The 19,592-nt window shown below is 38.0% G+C and overlaps 3 protein-coding genes across 3 annotated transcripts; all 3 read right to left on the bottom strand.

Moving 5' to 3' along the window:
• Positions 1-2,940: 2,940 nt before the first annotated feature.
• On the bottom strand, positions 2,941-4,865 carry LOC121793855 (40S ribosomal protein S20-2-like). The gene is made up of 4 exons (XM_042191883.1): positions 4,764-4,865; positions 4,523-4,642; positions 3,557-3,670; positions 2,941-3,230 (listed from the first exon to the last, which is right to left on the bottom strand). Exons 2-4 carry the CDS (start codon positions 4,632-4,634, stop codon positions 3,088-3,090), a joined length of 369 nt encoding a protein of 122 aa, XP_042047817.1. The 5' UTR covers positions 4,635-4,642; positions 4,764-4,865; the 3' UTR covers positions 2,941-3,087.
• Positions 4,866-6,074: 1,209 nt separating this feature from the next.
• On the bottom strand, positions 6,075-7,664 carry LOC121793545 (40S ribosomal protein S13-like). The gene is made up of 5 exons (XM_042191569.1): positions 7,535-7,664; positions 7,339-7,411; positions 7,107-7,245; positions 6,831-7,017; positions 6,075-6,327 (listed from the first exon to the last, which is right to left on the bottom strand). Exons 1-5 carry the CDS (start codon positions 7,555-7,557, stop codon positions 6,294-6,296), a joined length of 456 nt encoding a protein of 151 aa, XP_042047503.1. The 5' UTR covers positions 7,558-7,664; the 3' UTR covers positions 6,075-6,293.
• A 6,946-nt stretch (positions 7,665-14,610) lies between these two features.
• Positions 14,611-16,413, bottom strand: LOC121796510. Its single transcript, XM_042195344.1, has one exon. The coding sequence runs from the start codon at positions 16,411-16,413 to the stop codon at positions 14,611-14,613; it is 1,803 nt and encodes a 600-aa protein (XP_042051278.1).
• Between the last annotated feature and the right edge of the window lie 3,179 nt (positions 16,414-19,592).

Genomic DNA, 19,592 nt, shown 5'->3' with positions numbered 1-19,592 from the left:
AAAGTCAAACATTAAAATTTACCATTGGTATTTACATGATCGATTGACTTATTAAGAAGCAAGAAAAATAATTCAATGAAACACATCAAATTTCAAACCTCATTAAAGTTGCTATAAATGCCCCTTCAGTCCCCGTGATTTTGTCGTCACTGTATTAACATTGAATTAAGTAGAGGTGTAGAGCATAGTAATTCACGTTTTTTTTATTCACTTGACAAATTTGTATTCCTTTCTTTACTTACCTTTTTTCGTTGATTCTAATAAACAACTTGGCAATGTTTTGAATATAGCTATCGAAGTAAGATAAAAAAAAAAAAACAAATGGCACGCAGTTTTATGAGAATTTGTTAGGTGAAGTAAATAAAACAAAAAAAAGGAGTTGAATATTTTAATGAGAGGAGAGAGAGAAATTTATTTCCAATATATAAAGTGGAGATAAGTGAGATAAACTCAAAAATAAAAGTGGACATCTTGAGTGGGACGAGGGTAGAATTATTATTATATAGGTTACATATCATATGTGAGCGATATATGTGAATAACTCTTTTATAAGGTGTGATCCGTTGCTGACTTTCTTAAATTGCTAACTCTGCTAACTTATCAACGCGGTGTATTAAAAATGTCAACACGATCATATTGAAATGCCAACATAAACTTAGCTGATATTTTAATACACTGTATTGACATTGATATTTATAATGTCAACACAATATATTAAAGAGTGAACTACAAAAATGGTCCATGGACTATGGGTTTATCTCGCCCATAGTCCATGGACTTTAAAAATATCACCAGACATCCTTGGACTAAGGGTTTATATAGAAAATGATCATTTTTCATTGTTTTCGATCGAAAATACCCTTTTGGGGGTTTTGGGGGTTTGGAGAATTTGGTATTTTTACACTTTTAACGTTTTAAATCTGATATTATTCCAGTTATGTACTAAATATGATATTATCTCAAAATTATCATTCTTCTTCCATTTTGTCATCCTTCACTTTGTTTCTTTATTTCAATATTAGATTTAATTTTATAAAATTAAATTTTAAATTTTGATTTTTAAATATCAATAAATTTTTTAATTAAAACTATTAATTCATAGACACTATAAATATTGATTAAAACTATTAATTTTTGTTATTTAATATAATATTCAGCTGAATTGAAGAAGTACAGAAAAATAATAATAATCATGGTGGAAAAATAAGAGCTATTCTATTTAGCCTTCGTTCGGTTGTTATAATTGCTTGTGATTGAATATTATGAAGTTGACTAAAAATTTGATCCTACTAAAATTTTTATATAGGAGTATATTTGTTGAAATTTTCTAGTAAATTTTGATTGTTTTCAAATTAATAAATGAAAATTATATTAATCTTACGTTAGATGCATATTTATTTCAGAATAAATCGTGTTATATGATCTATTTATGATTAAAGCTATTAAATATTGATTAAAACTAAGGCGTTGTCATACCTTATTGATTAAATATTAGACACTATCAAATATTGATTATGACTATTAATTTTTGTTATTTAACAATTTTTATAATTAAAAAAATTATTGATATTTAAAAATTGAAATTTAAAATTTAATTTTGTAAAATTAAATCTAGTATTGATATAAAGAAACAAAGTGAAGGATGACAAAAGGGAAGAAGAATGATAATTTTGAAATAATATCAGATTTAGTACATAACTGAAATAATATCAGATTTAAAATGTTAAAAGTGTAAAAAGACCAAATGCCCAAACCCCCAAAACCCCCCAAAAGGGTATTTTCGACCGAAAACAGTGAAAAAGACCATTTTCGAGATAAACCCTTAGTCCAGGGATGTTTGATGATATTTTTAAAGTCCAGGGACTATGGGCGAGATAAACTCATAGTTTATGGACCATTTTTGTAGTTCACTCTATATTAAAATGTCATTTGTGTTGACATTTTAATATAATCGTATTGATATTTTTAATACAATGCGTTGACGAATTAGCAAATTAGCAATTTAAAAAATTTTAACGTTATAACGCCCCACTCTTTTATTTAGTCCATTCTACAATTTTTGTTTTGTCATGTACATTTATTCTGATTTCAAAATATTAAAAATTACTATTGATACCATTAACTTTACAAATTATATAAACATCAGTGTCGATTCATTCATTTTTTAATAACTTCAAATAAATGAATAAGAAACAAATCAAGTTATAATTTTTACTATAAAATTTAAAAAATTAATAATGCTAATAACATTTGTTTAAAATAATAGTTTTATTATTTTATTATGTATATTTATTTTGATATCAAAATTTAAACATATCTATTGAAATTTATTATTTTTACAAATTACTATATAAATATCAATGCCAGGTTTATTCATTTTTTATTAGTAGTATAACTTAAAATAAATGAATAAAACCAGTCGTGATATGATCTTTATTTAATTTATGAAATAAATATGTCAATAAAACTATTAAAATTAATTTTAAAATAAAAAATAAGGCTAATAAATGAACTAAACAATAGTTATATTCACCAGAAGTATGGATTATAACATGTTTACATACTAATAAATTCATCAATTTACTTAATCTATTTGTAACTAAAAATATAAAAACTCTAAATTATCATAAATGACAAAAACATCATTTCTTGGACCTCAACAATTTCTTGCAATTCATAGTTAACTATTTTTTTATCCCAGGTCTTATTTGATGTACTCGCTAGATATAAAACTGAAATGGGAAAAGTAAAATCTACAGCCGTTAAAGTAATTTGAATAGAATGAATGAAGCAATTTGTACTCCTATTCAGTACTCCTTAATAACCCAAACCTTTTAAAGAGAGCGAATCATGCAGATCAGTAACAACACACCTGATGGACATAATTTTAAATTGGATTTCTATTTATGCGTAAAATATAAAAATACCTACAAACCGCCATTTAAAAATTAAATGCCCTAAAAAAGCATTTAAACTCATTGGTCCAGAAACATTCTTATATTCGAATATCAAACATCAAAAAGGTCAATGAATAATAAACAAGCTTCAAACTAGCAAAAGCAGAAATACAGCAACAGTGCCGATCATCTAGGAGTCAGCAATGGTAACTTCGACCTCTACACCAGGTTCAATGGTGATTGAAGTAATCTGCTTCACAACATCAGGTGAGCTGAAAAGATCAATCACTCGCTTGTGCACACGAAGCTCAAACCTATCGAATGTGTTTGTTCCTAATGAGTAAAATCAACAAAATGTAAATATTTTAAACATAAAGCATCAAACTAAATTAGCACTAAGATGTGATTCCAAATCATTTTAGCAAGTAGATGTGAAACTAATTTAACCAAAGACCTATGACATTAACAAAAGTTAGGTTTTTTCAAACCATAAACTTTCATTACATACATGGACAAGAACTTAATACTTAAAAATTAGGTTGAAATTTCAAATTAAGAAACAATACAAGATCATAGTTGAGAGAGTTTCACATAAGCAAACAATCAAGGGGGGAAATGATGGCAATATATAATTTCTACAGTTTATATAGGATCCATACCTTCACCGCAAGGAGACTTCCTGGTGGTGATTTTGAGAACCTTAGTAGGCATTCTGACTGGTCCTTTGACTCTCAGCCTTTTGTCCTTGGCACCATGTACAAGGTCAGCACAAACTGTTAACAAGAACCTTCAGGTCAACAATGCTTCAATCTTACACAGAACAAAGTAACGTTGGTAAAGCATCATAACTCAGAGCACAACCATGATTCATGAATAGCTCCGTTGGACTAACATCAAGTCTTAATAAAAACAACCAGTTTAAGAGTTGATGAAGCGTTGTAAGACAGAGCATAGTATAATTGATGACAAGCTCATACAGACTATAAATCATACAATTAAACATTAGTCATTTCCAAGAAATCCCCAACCATATTTGGTATTTTGGTTGATGAGTATCAACCAAATAAACAGTAACAACCTATTCAGACAATCATGTCAATCAAATTGGTAGGTTAAATTATGAAAACTTATTCACTAAGATGACTCATATAGCATCATGCCATTAGCACATTAGAGTAATATATGAAGCTCACTGCCACATAAAATAACTTATACTATTATACTACTTAAAGTGGTGGTAATCATTATTTAGAAGAAATTATTCCAAAACTATGTTATTAGAAACTTGTAAGTACTCAAACTTAATGCTGAAACACTGATCACCATTTGCATAGAAAACCTGTCATTATAAATATACTATTGATTAACATTTTATATGACCTTTATCAATTATCCATATACTTAAAACTACTACTACTATTATTCAAAGGTGCAACTGGGCTGTAATGCTAGCCTACTTCAGAAAGGCGGTTAGTAGAATTATGGTAGGCAGGCATCGCAATATTGCATTTTATGCGACATCAAAAATAAATTTTTCATCGGAACATGTCACCTGAGAAATCCAGAGATTACAAAGAGCAATCAAACAATGAAATTCAATTAAAATAAATAAATAAAGGTTATACCTTTCTCGAGATTTTTGACATTTTTGGAGGACAGAGTGATGCGGATCTTGTGAATCTGCTCTTGGGGCTCCTCCAACCCCGGCTTTGTAGGCTTCATTGTTGCGAACGCCATTGTTTCGTCTGCCCCAAACATACAAACAGAATAGTGCAGTCAATCAATCAGAAAACGTAAATTCATATTAGCGAAACAAATTTCTAATAAGTAGGCGATCATGAAATACATTTTAGTTAGTGACTTTACCGGTGGCGGATAGAGGGGTGCGGCGGCAGCGCTGAGAAAACAGAAAAGAGTTCGACGAAATAAAACTGTAGCTGACATGTAATTGATATTTTAAACCTATGGCTTTTTTCCGTATCAGTTATTTGCGTTTGCGTACCCTGCATTTTGATTATTTATAAAATGCACCCAATACTTATTTATTTTATTTATAAAGGAAAAGTTATTTAGTGTTTATTTGTAGGTCAACAAATTAATAAACTAATACTACCCCCTATTTACTACTCCTAGCACAGTATTATTTAATTCTTGCTAACTACTAATAAAAACAACATTAAGAGCAATGATTTTCATTAAATTACTACTAATAGTAACAATAAGATACCACAACATAAAATATAATTCATAATATTTAAATTTCATTAAGATTTGCTTGACAAGTTATTAATTGAGAACAACATCATAATAAGAATATTAATAAATACTAACATTATAGTAATCATTACTATGATAAAAATGTGCTACGTAAGTTAAAAAAAATTGTATTAAAATTTGATTTATATGTTTTTTATTCCTAATAATAATAGTAATAATAATATTGATAATAATAATAATAGTAGTAGTAGTTAGTAGTTATCATTATTATAATTAAGTAGTATTAATTTTACAAAATATATTGTAATTTTTTTCAATAAGTTATTAATTGATAGCATTATTATTATTATTATTATTATTATTATTATTATAACCATGATTACTATTCTTGTTTGAAAATATTAATATTATTGTTATAATTATTAATAATATTTTAATAAAATAATATTAAGAATTGCTAGGAAACACAACTAATCTTGAAAATTTGCACTATATTTTGTTTCAGCATTCTTATTAAGTTAAAACTTCTTATCATTTCACTTTCGGCATGTGTGAAATTTTAACTAAAAAATTCATTATATCACTCTATATTCGAATATACCATTCTGATAATTAAAATGAAAAGTATGATTTCCATATCAATCTATCCACAATTCCACATGAAGTATATATATATCAGCACAATTACCACTATTAGTTGGGCTGCTCTGCTCTGAAAAAAATCATTCTTCAGCATACGAGCGGCAGATGACAGCCTAATGTTTTCCTCAGACTGCACAATGCTTTCGAAATACCTATTATTTTTGGGCTCCATCCATTCAATGATTTCACATTATTTTAAGAAATGTTTGATATGGCGAATAGGACAGAACTTAACCTTACAATGTGTTTTTTTTGTTGAAACAAAATCTAACAATACTTTTGAGATTCTGATGACAAGAATAATGAAATACAACTAAATTAAGCACAAAAACATCTTACTATGATGTTTGCCAAAAATTAATTAAACCAACAAGAACTGAATTGCTGATTAATCATCATTCGTAATAAGTAATAAAAAAGAACAAAAATCCAAATCAACATCTGTTTGCCAAAATACAAATGGATTTCCCCTGTTGGCTCCAGATAGCCTAGACCTCCAGCTGCTCATCAAGACAGCACCACGGGAAAATTCCCAGCCTAAGCTACAAGGGTGCTGGCAGTGGTGGACTCGCTGTAGGAGCAAAGTTAACATCATGGAGTTAGAAAAGGATAAAATCAATGTTGTGAAACTTTTTGAATACCCAAGTAAGGGGAATACAGAAGTGCATGCAATCCAAAATGACATACTCCATAAGTAACTTCATGAAGTTATAGAGGAAAGGGCTCTTCATATTCAGAAGAAATGGCCTTGTTTCCTGCAAATCTCTAACTAAACAAGATTCATACACAAGTAGCACAAAGTTCAGATGACAAACTGCCCAAGGAGGTTGAACAACAAACTGTTTTAAATATGCATTTGTTCATAAACTAAAATGCAGTTTGCTACAGCATACAATAGCAGTAATAGTTATATCTAAAGAAGTATGCTAAGGAAAATATAACACAATTCACCAACAGAAATTGCCCAACCAATAATGAAGTACTACATTGTTAACTTTAAACTACAAGATGAAAATGAGAGGCAATTAATATAAGAGGTAAGACAACATGAACAGTAAGATAAAAGGGGCTTACTATTTCCACACAGGTGGAAGCTTCTTGGTCTTCTTGTAGTAACGGGCCAAGCGGTGAATCCTGCTCTCCACCAAAATCAGCCTGAACTTTGAATCCTTATCCTTCCTGTTCCTCTCCAAATGCTTCCTGATGGCCACGGCCTTCTTTATCAAGTGGTAAAGATCTTCAGGAATCTCAGGCGCAAGCGCTGAGGCAGAGCAATAACACCAACCAATGATCAATAACACCTCTAATTCACTAAATAAAATCAATTTTGACAGCAGAAATTCGCAATACCATGAGCCTTGAGAATACGAAGGATTTTGCTGCCAGTAACGCTCTTCACCTGAGCAATACCGTGGGAATCACGAAGAATCACACCGATTTGTGATGGTGTCAATCCCTTCTTAGCGAATTTGCAAATATTTTCCTCAACCTATCGAATATCAAATTGAAAAAAGCAAGTACATTGTCATACATAATGTATCAATCATAGCGCAAATGTGATAATTACGTTAGATTAGTTTACATCTTGAGACGAGATTTTGAGCCATGTAGGAGGAGATCTCTTGTAAGGCAGGGCTGAAGCAGATATACCCTTACTGAAAAAAAAATAGGACGCAGAATCAATAAAAATGCAATGCTTACGAGAAAATCATATGGATAAAAGAAGCAAAATTAATTCGAACGCGAGAAAATCATATGGATAAAAGATATGAGATTACCCTCTGCTATGCATACGACCCATGGCAGCTGGCGGCGCGGCTGTATGTTCACTCCGATGAAGCTGGTTCAACACCCAAATCCAATAAGCAGGCCACGAACCCTAGCTTTCTGAATATCCTCGAGTTATGGTATTAATATGATTGGAGACGAGATTGAAATATCATTGGGCTTTTTAATCAGCCCACTAATTAGTAAGAACTTTAATTAATGGGTCACATATACAGAAAATTTAATGGGCTTGTATCAGCTCGAAATGGCGCTTAAAAAATTAAATGGAAAATCAATTAAAATATAATTCCATAGCTGCAAAGATATTCGCTTTTAACGAATAGGGAGTACTCCCTCCGTCCGCGAATAGGAGTCTCATTTTTTTGCGGCACGAGTTTTATGAAATGTTAAAAAAAGTGGGTGAAAGAAAGTTAGTGGAATAGAGGTCTCACTTGTATATATTAATTTAAAAAGATATGTGAGTGAAATGAGTTAGTGAAATGTGGGAGTCTCTCTATATTTTATAGTAATTATGAACCGAGACTCCTATTTGAGGGACAGACCAAAATGGAAAAACGGGACTCCTATTCGCGGACAGAGGGAGTATTTGTTAACGAAAACAAGAATGACAATTTTGCATTGAACCAATAAATAGAAATTGGTATCATTATTTCTTATTTTAGAGTATGTCCAACCATTTACACTAAATTTAAACTCATTTTATTATAAGTGTCACATCAAATATAATTTTACTTTAACCATTTACACTAAACTCAAACTTAAAAGAATATATTTTATATTATGTCTTTTTTATTCTAAAAAAATGTAATAGTTTTTTGTTTTGGTTTAGTGTAAACCTAAAAATGTATTTCTAAAAAAAATGAGATTGATTTTGTAATATAATTGGAGTTAATTATATATCTTAGGTTTTAGTGTATCATTAAAGATGAGCTATTTAGAGAGAAGCGGAAATAATAGTTATGGCAGTATGAATTTACGTAGGCATCGAAAAAAGTGATTGAATTAGTAGTATAGTTGAATAAGATAAGTTTTCACGTGAAATTTCGAGAGATGCTTGACCGTTCTTTTCATAGATGCATTGACATGCACCTTAGAATGGGTTGATCCATTTCGAAGTAATCCCTTCGTCCCGCACTACTTGCACTTATTTCCTTTCTGGTCGTCCCAAGTTATTTGCACTCTTTCCATTTTTAGTAACAATTTATACCTACAGCCGTAATTGTTGACTTTGTCTATCACTCATTCCTTAATCTTCGTGCCCAAAAGGAAAGGTGCGAGTAGTGCGGGACGGAGGGAGTATGATTTAATTATAAAATATGAGATAATTTTTGTGGCTTAATCTATTAAAGTCAAATATTTTAAAGATTAGGCCCGCCTATATTTGACCCCATACCTATAACTCACTTACCCGAGACACCATTGATGGCCGCAGGTTGGTTTTCAGAGATATAAGGAAAGTTTTCGGCTAATTTCTTGTCGCATTTGGTTTATCGCTTTCATATAGGCATATTCATATTTTAGAGGCGCCACCATCAGTTCTTTGTATAAGAGCATCCACAATTGCGGCGAGTGGACCGGCTAGCCGATCTCCGGCACTTGCCGGTTCGCTCGCCGAACCATTATAACCGGCGAGCACCATTTCGGCGAAAAAATCGGCGAGCGCACGCCGATTCGCGAGCGCTGGACGATGCGCTCTCCGGTCCGCTCGCCGCCATTGCAGGCTCCGGACCGGCTAGCGATCGGCGAGCGAAATTTTTTTTATTTTATTTTCGAAACACTATATATACGCGCTTTGCACGTCATTTTCATTCGCACCACTTGTTTTAACGAGTATTCTCTCTATCTTACTTTCTGTACAAGATCAACAACGTGAAATGGAGAACAACAACGAAGGTACTCCAATGACGAGCGGGTCTCAAACTCCCCCGGTACCCGTGGGAGGTGTATGGGGTCCGATGCCCGGGTACTAAAACATGTACCCGTGGCAGCAGATGATGCCGGGGTGGGCACCCGGTATGCAGATGATGCCGGGGTGGGCACCCGAGATGCAGATGATGTCGGGAGGGGTACCGGCGATGCAGGGGGGGAGGAAACGTCTATCGCCCCAGTTTTGATTTTTCGACTGCTTCTTCGCACACATCGACCCCAGCGGAGGCGCAGTTCACGCAATATGAGACTTTCTCCTTAGAGGAGTTGGGGTTTAATCTTCTCGGTGTTCCGGAAACTCCCGTTCAAACGGGGGGGAGTAGGGCGGGGTCGAGGCCCCCCAAAGGGGAAGGGCAAGAGGGTCGGCTAGTCGTCGCAGCCGGTTGAGGACGACTGCTCGGTACGAAGGAGGTGGACAGATGCGGAGAACGTCGCGCTGTCCAAGGCGTGGGTGAGTGTTTGCGATGATCCCCTCACTTCGAACAATCAGAGGATCGTCAACATGTGGGCCAAAATAGCAGCAGCCTACAAGGCATTTTGCCCGGAAGGGAAGCCGCGCAATGGGGAGGAGTGCCAGAAGGCGTGGGACCGAATCAGGGTTGGGGTCTCCCGATTTTCGGGCTTGTACGCCAACGCCCTCCGCATGAAGAGCAGTGGCCAAACAGAGGATGACTGCAGGAGGATAGCGGAGAAAGCCTTCCCCCAACCCGGGTTGTATAAGGAGTTCACCTACTGGAACTGCTATGAGGTGCTGAATGACTCCGAGAAGTTCCGGGCAAGTGTCGACGCTGGCTGGCCGAAGAAGCAACGACTGAACTATACCGGTGATTACAGCGGCAGCAGCGGTGGTTCCCACTACCTCCCCGAGGGTGCTCAGGAGCTCTCGTCCCCTCCATCGTTCGCTCGCCGAACTCGCCCGGTTGGTCAAAGGCGGACGCAACGAGAGGCGGGGGGGCGCCGGGGGGTCCCAGGAAGTCCAGTCGACATCCCCCCTTGGCCAGGATCTCAAATTCTTTGCGCGTCAACAAACGCCTGCTCAGATGGTCAAGATCTTAGCCGATTGGAAGGCGGCAGAGGACCCCGAGGAGAAGAACTTTCTTCACGCATTGCTCGTGAGCATGCGTGACGATTTGCAGACAGGGGGGCACGGGGGGTACCGGCGGCGACGGAGGCGGCGGCGGTGGCGACGGAGACGAGGAGTGAGGCAGAGGTCGGGTTTTTTTAAATAATGTAATTTTTTTAAAAATTAATGTAATTTTTTTAATGTACTTTTTTTTAATTTAAATAATATTATTGAATTTTCGCGTATCTGTGTCGTAAATTTAATTCCGTATTTTGTGTGATTGTCAATTATTTGTTTTATATAATTAGGAGTGATGTGGCTAGGCTATTGCTATGCTATTTGCTTGTCCTGATGATGTGGCAGGAGGATTTTTAGTGCTGATGATGTGCCAGGAGGAGTTTGTGGCTGGATTATTGCTGGACGAAAGCCATTGTGGATGCTCTAAAGCGTGTATAGTAGTACTAGTTAGTTGTCTTATTTTAATCGATGGTAGCTGTTGCCTGTTGTTCTTTACCAAAATAAAAAATCTCATTTACTATAAATATTAATTTACTGAAATATTTACACAAAACTATACTCATCATTTGTTACGACGTTTTCCGTAACGATGCCGGTTAACTAACTTCTCAGAGTGATAAGGTCATCGAACCTTTGACAAGCTCGAAGTAAAGGTCATAATACTAGAATACTACTACCCTAACTTATCGAACAAGAAACAAGAAATAAATATCTAAACAAATATGAGAAAGATACGGTGAATCAAAATATAACTAAATAATTAGGTTAAAAATACATTGATATAAGCTTGACAATACAAAACATATAGATTTTAGATTTATATCAAATCATTCCTAATTTTATGTCTAATAAACCATTAATAGAGAGCGTAACATTTAGTTTTCCTGATTTGCATCGTTTTTCTTGAAGAATGTGTAAACTCATAATCTTTTAGAGCATCATTAACCCCGGCCCGGTTTCAGGCCCTAAGTCCCCTCCACGTCATCATTCTCCCAAATTTGAGTCTCAGGCCCCAACTGCTCTAACCCTGCAGGCCACAACCCGAGCCGCAACTAATAAATGACATTATTCACAACTTTAACTTATTTTACACGTAAAATAAAAAAAACACAAGAAATTTATAACACGGAAAAATTAATTTTCGATCGAAGATGGATGGAGTGGTATTTATAAAAAAAAATTCATTTTTTTAAAAATAAAAATAAAAATTATGTTGCGGCCCGGCCCGAACACGAATTAACCCTGGGCTGGGCCGCGTTGCGTCCCGTCCCGAACTATCTAACGCGAGCCCGGGCCGGACCCCGGGACCGGCCCAGGCCGCAAATCCTCCCCCTCCAACGCGACGCTCGAGTCGGGACTCGCTTTTTGCAGCCCGGCCGCGAGCGTTAACGATGCTCTTATTGGATGTCTGCCACTAATGTTTGACGATGCAGTAATTATTAACACCGGACCATTTATCAAGATCGGACCATCTACTGTGATTTAAATTTTAATGTTATGTTTAAAACTAAAAAACTCAAAATTGGGTTAATTCCCGTTCCCTTTTGTGAATGTCAAATGGTTTTAAAATTAGGATCAAATTTTCAGTTCAATCGTCTTCAACACGTGATGAAAATTTAATTTTGTGATTCCAAATCTTGGATTGAGGTGAAGCAATCTAGCGTTCACCAATTCTATGCTATAGATTTCTAACTTTTGAGAATGCGACAAGTGGAAAATAGTGGACATCATCAAAACCTTCAATCTGGAAAATGGACACCAAAATATGAATGGCCGCCTTTTGTCAACACCACAATCAGTGAAAAATTAGAGAGAGAGAAAGTAAAATATGATACCACAAAGATTCCAGAAGAATCCTGGGTCTTGACTCAGACAACCTCAGCAATAATGGTAGGTTCAATTTGAAGACGTGAAAGGAACACCACTGGAATGATGACACAATAAAATTCAATAAAAGAAGAAAGAAAGTAAATGAGTGAAGCAAGATAACAATGGGTAGAACATAGCTCCTTAATTTTCCAGCTAAAAGGGGGTCACCCACATAATAATGGAGTTAATTAAATCAAAGTTAAATACTGTATCATAATTCACGGAATTTTGTGGAATCCAATTTATTCTAGTCACTTTCAGTAGTACTGCCATAATTTCTAATTTTCGAATAAATCACTTTATTTATTGCCCAACACATAATTGATCCATCAGTGTGTGTCAATTGTTTAACAGAATAAAAAAATGGTAAAATTGAATTCTTCAAATTTGATTAGGAATACCGGTGAACAAATGAATTATGAAGAGAAAAAAGCGAAGTTTGTTGTGTACTACTATGTAATCATGATATCTCCTTCATTTGTTAACAAAGAACGTGACTGAAATCAATACCCATATTCTCCTTTTTTAAGTTTGGTGAGTAGTCAGTACCGACACAATTATGTGCCTCTACACCAAACCAAGAATTAGGGGGGGTTTTTTCCCTATTATTTGATGTTTAAACAAAAAATACTACTAGTACTCCCTAAACTAAATAATGCTAGTACAATATCAACTGTTTTGAAATAAATAAATTTCGGGCTTTTTTTATTTTGTACAGGAATTTTAAATTTATGCACAACTCAAAGTTTGTGTATTCAGAGACAATTGTCCTCAAGCATCAACCTAAATTGATACTACTCGATCTGAATTAAGTCATTTTTTTGTAAAGTTCCAAGAAAATTGAGTCAAATCTATTATTGGTAAAATGTAACTTTTTTTTTTGCTTTATTCTATCTTTATTTTTTTTACTTTATTCACCATTAATTTAACACATTATTCTTAAACTTCATACTGAAAAAGAAATATCTCAATTAACCAAGAACGGAGAATAATGTAGTAATTTACTAACATTATGATGTAGGGAGTTAGTACTAGTAAGGGAAGGGATTGATGGAACGATAAGAATGATTGGAAGACAATCACAGCTTTACAACTATAACTGTGGAATGAGATAAGCTCAATTTCAATAGATCCCAATCCCATATGTGGTGTTGCCATACGTTCAGTACTTTTCCATCTCTCTCTCTAACTTTTGCTACCATTGTGATTGTACAATTTCATCTTTGAGTCTTTAATGGGCAATCATCAACATCTTTAGCTGATTTTACTTGACAGGTGCCGTAATACCTGCACAAATGGAGCACCCTTTTCATGTGCACATACCTTTTTCCATTTGCATGAAAATATCCAAGCACAAAGCATGAATCTCACCAGCACCTCCTATACCTGTCCTGCCTTGCTTAAAAACCAGCTTACTATTTCGTTGCAACGTCTATTTCATGTATGGGACGGACGCATTGATGTTAGCTCTGCAGTTTCATCACACAACGCGTTTGACAACAATCATGTTCAGCTGAGGCTGTTTAGGATATCAACAAGCCCATTTATGTCTTCAATTAGGAAGACAAAGTGAATTAATGGTTTAAGTAAAGAATGAAACAACAAGAGTTCATAACTGGAATAGGGAAATATCAAGACTCCAGAAGCAGCAAACTGTTTGTCTTTGTTTAATAGCAATACAAAATAAATTGCAACCTCGTTAAATACTACTCCCTCCGTCCTGCTTTGTCTTCTCTACACCATTCTCTCTCTTACTTTACCATTTCTCCACTTTAACTATTTATTATTATTTTTATAAAATGAGTACGCAAAAGTAACCGGGACTGCTAAAGTGGAACGGAGGGAGTACTACTATAGTAGTAATTGTCATTACATCATGAGAATAAAGTTGAATTTTATGAGGTCAAAGACCAAAAATTATACCTATCTCATCAAATATCAAAAGAACAAATTGTGAGTCATATATAAAGTTTGAGATTTCCACCTCCATTTCTGAATCAAAAACAGAAGCATAACCAATAATGCTTTTCCTCTCTACACACCAGATGGAACAAAGAGATGATCCATTCAGAACGCAATAATGTAGTACTACTATCTAATTCATTCACTAAACTGATTGAGAAAATGAAAATAAATAAATAAATTAACAAATCCTACACCAACAAATCTAGAGAGTTAAACCAAAAAACATTATATTGATGACGTATGAGCAAGAACCTCATTAAGCATTTCATCCTCGTCATGCACACTTCTAAGAATATCTGCATCATTCTCTTCTACACTGGAGAAGTCCTGTCTCTCAAGTTTCGCATGAGCTGCGACGAAAATGAGCTTCTGTACCTTCTCAGACCCTAATCTTGAGGCTCCTCCTAACAATCTTGTGAATGACCAATCACACTTGATCCCACTTGAGGTTGCCTGAAGGAAAAGAAGCCTCACTGCAACTTTACTAAGTGATTTAAATTCCTTAAGACAAGTTTCCCACACAAGCCTACTACTCTGTGGATTAGCAATCTTCATCTTCCCGGTAACAGGATCCTGCTGCTTCAGCTGAACTGCCTGAGCATACAGTGGCTCCAAACCTTCTGATCTCCACTTCATAAGCTCCATTAACGCGATATGAGCCTCCTCCCCTGCAACGAGATGGGTAACGAATTGTTCAACGTCCTTCTCTTGCTCGTCTGTCAAGCACTTGAAAGGGGGGAGGTACTTCCCACTGGCATCCCTAACCAAATACTGCGGATCAAGAATGAAGGCAGCTGACCATGCAGGGTGGTAGTTTTTCTTAAACCGCCTCTCGACTATCCTCTCAACAGGCCCCGCAGCTACATTGCATTTGGTGCACCACTCCTTGATTTTAGACCTCATCTCCTCCCAAAGAGGAAGGCATTGCCCAACTAAAGGCCTCTGTGCCTCGACCTCTTCGGCCATCGACATTATCAACTTTATCAATGAATGAGCAGCCTCTACTTCATTCCAAAATCCAACATCCTGAACAACACCAGCCACTTCTGCAGCAGCAAGATCCTCTAAGCAAGCAACTTTAAATGTGTCATCCAACACAACCAAATGAAGAATTTGTGAGCATGTTAGGACACCTTCCAACATGGCAATAAAAGGACCTGAATTCTTAGAAATATCACATTTAGGAGTGGGGACTGTAATAAAGGCAGGAACTTCAACCCCTTGCAGCTTATACTTGAGGAAAGAATTCCTAACCTGCGGTTGAGAGTTAATCAAATTTGCGATTTTCATACACTTTTCGGTTACACTCCCAAATAGTGGAAGCTCTCGAGTGAAGTCCTTGATCAAACTACAGAATCCCTGAATCTGACAAGATAAATTAACCATCCAATTATTCTGGAGTTCTAAGCTTTTCAATGCATTCCCTTTGTACCTATCTGAAACGATGCCTGCACATCTATGTGCATTGCCACCACAAATATCTCCAACGGTCTCCCACAAGACCTCCTCCGCATGCTGCGATGGCACTACTCCACCGTTCGAGTAGACCACCTTGTGGAAGACTCTGGTTCCATTAGGAAGATTAACCATAAATTTGACCAGACGCTTGTCCCCTTCAATGCAAATTTGGCTCTTCCATCCATCAGAAGAAACCTGAAAGAAAGCTGCATCCCGGATTCTTGCTTCGGACGCCCTTCTAGCCTCCTCGAACTTGGAATCGAGCCTCGAGCATAGAAGCTCCCGTCTTGACACCTCAGGTAAGCCGACTTGTTTAAGAAAAGCCGTGAACTTGGGATGTTCGAGGCTCGAAAATGCCACCGATCCACAGACCTCGAAGAACCAATCAGCTAAGAGACCAAATGCTGCATCAGCTTGCTCTTTACTCAATGCATAAGTTGGTGAGGCCTTGGGGCTCTTGAGCCTCTTCACACTCTCCTCCAGCATTGCCAATGGCCTCAAATCATCTCTACCACCAGACAAAATCCTCAGGCCTTGCAATTGCCTAGTTTGGTGAGGCATAAAGCCCATTAATCGAGACGAATCAAACATGTTTATTGGAGACACGTCCAAGGAAGAGTCAGAGCTCCGCTTGCGCTGCGACGAGGGCGAGGCAAGAGGGGTGATGATTCCGCGAATTTTTGATGATGATAAATGTTCGTAAAAATAAATTACGACACAGAGAATTTTACGTGGTTCGATTTACTGAGGTAAATCTACGTCCACGGGGAGAAATGGGGGCAGGTTTGTATTGCTTGATCTGCGAATTACAGCTTACAACACAGACTTGCTATATGATTATTTCTCTAGAGAGATTCTAACCTCTTCTATCAGATCTAAGTTCTATTTATATAATGAACTCAGATCATGGCTTGCATCACCACCCCAAGTCGTGGATGTCGTGTAGGTTATGGCCTAAGATCGTGGGTGAAGCGTAGGTCATGGCCTACGATCGTGGCCTGAACTGACATCACGTGGTAGTGGGTGTGTTGGACATCCTGTATGGGTCCACTAACTCCTTGTTCGGTCGAATACCGAGACCGAACTGCTTTGGTTGCCGATCTGAGAGTAGAGCTTGATGCCGACCTGAGAGCAGAGCTTGATTGGTTGGCTTTTACCGAGCTGTAGGCTGAGGCCGAACTCTTTGGTAATGCCGAACTCCTCCGAACTCTTTGGTAATGCCGAACTCATACTCCTCCTTGGGCTTTGGGCTGATGGGCCGTCACTGCTGTTGGGCTTGTTTAGTTCGTACCCCATCACTACCCCCCCCGAAAGACGAAGTGAATCACTTCGGCGAAGCGAGTCACTTCGGCATTCTGGATAAAGGTACGGGGGAGGCTGACGTCAGGGGACGTGCCTTGCATGTGACTGCATTAAATGCGACAGTAAAATCCGGCCGTTGAATCCTGAAAAGGTGGGATTCGAAACGGTGCGACGATTTTGAAATCTTCGCCGAATCTGATAAATATGCTCTTTCTTCCTCATTTGAACATCTTTGCTGTTGCGTCTTCTATACTCTCTCTTTCTCGAGAAATTTTCTTCCGCTTTCAAGAGCTTCTTCAGACTTTCTTCACTTTCAAAAAGTAAGAAAAATGTCTTCTTCTTCTTCTTCGGTGTCGGGTAGCGGTAGGAAAGGGGATAAGGGGTCTTCTAGCCGGAAAGAATCCGGGGAGAAGACCGTAGAGTATTTTCACAGTATCTTGAGTAAGGATACTGTGATATCCCTTCACGAGAAATATTTTTTACCTGGGGGGAAGGCGGTGGTTCCCGACGATGATCATAGGGCTAACGACCCGCCGGAGGGTTATGCCACCGTTTACGAAGCCTGCTTAGAATGCGGGCTTCGTTTTCCTCTTCCCCCACCTTTTGTAGAGCTTCTTGATTTTTTTCAACTCCCTTTAGGTCAGGTGACTCCGAACTCTTGGAGGCACTTATCGGCTTTTGCTGCCGAACTGCGTAGGCTAGATAAGGATCTGTCTCTGAGGGCAATCCTTAATTTTTTCCAGTTTAAAAGGAAGGGATCTTGGTTTTACTTGATCCCCTTACAGCCTTTTAGGGCCTTCTGCAAAACCAAGTGGCCGAAATGGCAAAACCGTTTCTTTTTTTATAATAGGACTTCGGCTCCGGGCTTTCCTTGGAGAAGGCCGAAGTCCGTGATTCCCCATCCTCGGTTAGAACCGTTGGCCGAGCTCGAGGGCGAGCTCAATAAGATTCCTATGATTAGGAAACAGTATTCGGAAACTGAGCTCGTCAAGGGCGACCTCGTGTTCAATATCTCGTCTTCGGACGAAGAGGCCGAGGGTGAGGATTTCTCTTTATCTTTATGCTCTACTGCTTTAACGAAGAAAACTAACCTTGTTTTCTTGCTTTTTGGCAGTGTTCATGCTGAATAAGGCTATCCGAAAGTCCTCCGAGCTTGAGGAGCCGGAGAAAGAGAAGGCTACCAGCTCGGCGCCTGATGCCGAGAAGAATCCGAAGAGGCAAAAGACCTCTTCGGGTCCAAAGAAGCCGGAGTCGACTTCGGCAAGTAGGAAGGGGAGGACCCAGAAGCCCCCGAGAGCGCCAGAGAAAGACGTGGTCTTGGCGCCTCCTTCGGAGCATATCTGTGAGCCATTTTTATGGCCCACGGACTTCGCCGAGGTGAATTGTCTTCTTGATTCTTTGGCCTGGCTTCTGTCCTGTATTTTTGGTGCCCTCTGTTGACTTTTTTCCTTATCCATTTTCAGAGGAACGATATGCTCTCCAAGCTCGTCGCCGTCGAACTCTCCAAAGCGTCCAATGACTATGCCGAGATGCAGAGGAAGTTGGCGGCTGCTTGTCATCGGGCCGAACAGGCTGAGGCTAAATTTGAGAAGGCCAGAGCTGCTAGGATTTCGGCCCAGGATGAAGCTCAGTTTGCCAAAAACCAGCTCGTCATCCAGCGAGAGCAGGCGAAGCGGAGCGATGCTGCTGCCGTGGTTGCCCAAGGGGAGGCTCTCCGTGTTTACACGGAGAAACTCTTTTTGAGCAGCCAGTTCTCGGCCTTTGTCGGTAGCCTGGTAAGGCTAATTGCCGATAAGGGCGAGCAGGGGGCCGATGTCGTGCTGCCTCTGTACAGCCGAGAGATAGCAGCTCGGCTTCAGAATCTGCCGCTCCTTGAGGAGCTCGCTTCATCCTCGGTCCTGCTTTCTGCAGACCGAGTCCGGAGTTGTCGAGCTGATCGGGACGAGAACCTGGAGGCTATCTTTGCCTCCGTGGGACCCGTTTCACCCGCTTCGACTTACAACGGAGAGGGTGAGGCCGAGCCGCTGGAGCGGGAGGCCGAAGTCGAGCGAGCCGGGCATCCGGAGAAGGAAGCCGATCAGGAGACGCAGCAGATCGGCTACGGTGGCGCCGAGCAGGCTGAGGAGAGCAAGGAGGCAGAGGCTGAAGCTGAAGCAGATGAGAAGGAAGCTGAACCTCACCGAGAAGGTGGAGACGAAGCTAGCGAAGTATGATTTCGTCTCCCTTCTCTTAGTTTAGTTTCTTCCTTTATGTAAAATGGCCTTGAAGCCCTCCTTGTATAGAAAAATTTTTTTCTTATGAATGAAAAAATTCTTCTTTCTGCTCTTGTGTCTTCGTATAGCCTTTCGTACTCTCTTACTCCTGTTGTGGTTTACTACCTGCTCGGTAAGCTGAAATGCCGAACTGACGTAGCTGCTTTGTATTCTTAACTCTCAAGGAGCTGGAGA

The sequence above is a fragment of the Salvia splendens genome, chromosome 3, assembly GCF_004379255.2.
Source record: "Salvia splendens isolate huo1 chromosome 3, SspV2, whole genome shotgun sequence".
Classification (NCBI taxonomy): Eukaryota; Viridiplantae; Streptophyta; class Magnoliopsida; order Lamiales; family Lamiaceae; genus Salvia; species Salvia splendens.
The sequence above is the reverse complement of the archived record's forward strand: the minus strand, read 5'-3'. Positions and strand labels throughout refer to the sequence as shown.

Coding starts and splice junctions, on each gene's coding strand:
- LOC121793855 (XM_042191883.1), bottom strand. CDS start 4,634: ATGGCGTTCGCAACAATGAAGCCTACAAAGCCGGGGTTGGAGGAGCCC. Junction 3,671..4,522: donor TGTCAAAAATCTCGAGAAAG/GTATAACCTTTA, acceptor TCTTGTTAACAG/TTTGTGCTGACCTTGTACAT. Junction 3,231..3,556: donor GAAGTCTCCTTGCGGTGAAG/GTATGGATCCTA, acceptor TTTACTCATTAG/GAACAAACACATTCGATAGG.
- LOC121793545 (XM_042191569.1), bottom strand. CDS start 7,557: ATGGGTCGTATGCATAGCAGAGG. Junction 7,246..7,338: donor TCAAAATCTCGTCTCAAGAT/GTAAACTAATCT, acceptor GATATTCGATAG/GTTGAGGAAAATATTTGCAA. Junction 7,018..7,106: donor TCGTATTCTCAAGGCTCATG/GTATTGCGAATT, acceptor GCTCTGCCTCAG/CGCTTGCGCCTGAGATTCCT.
- LOC121796510 (XM_042195344.1), bottom strand. CDS start 16,413: ATGGGCTTTATGCCTCACCAAACTAGGCAATTGCAAGGCCTGAGGATT.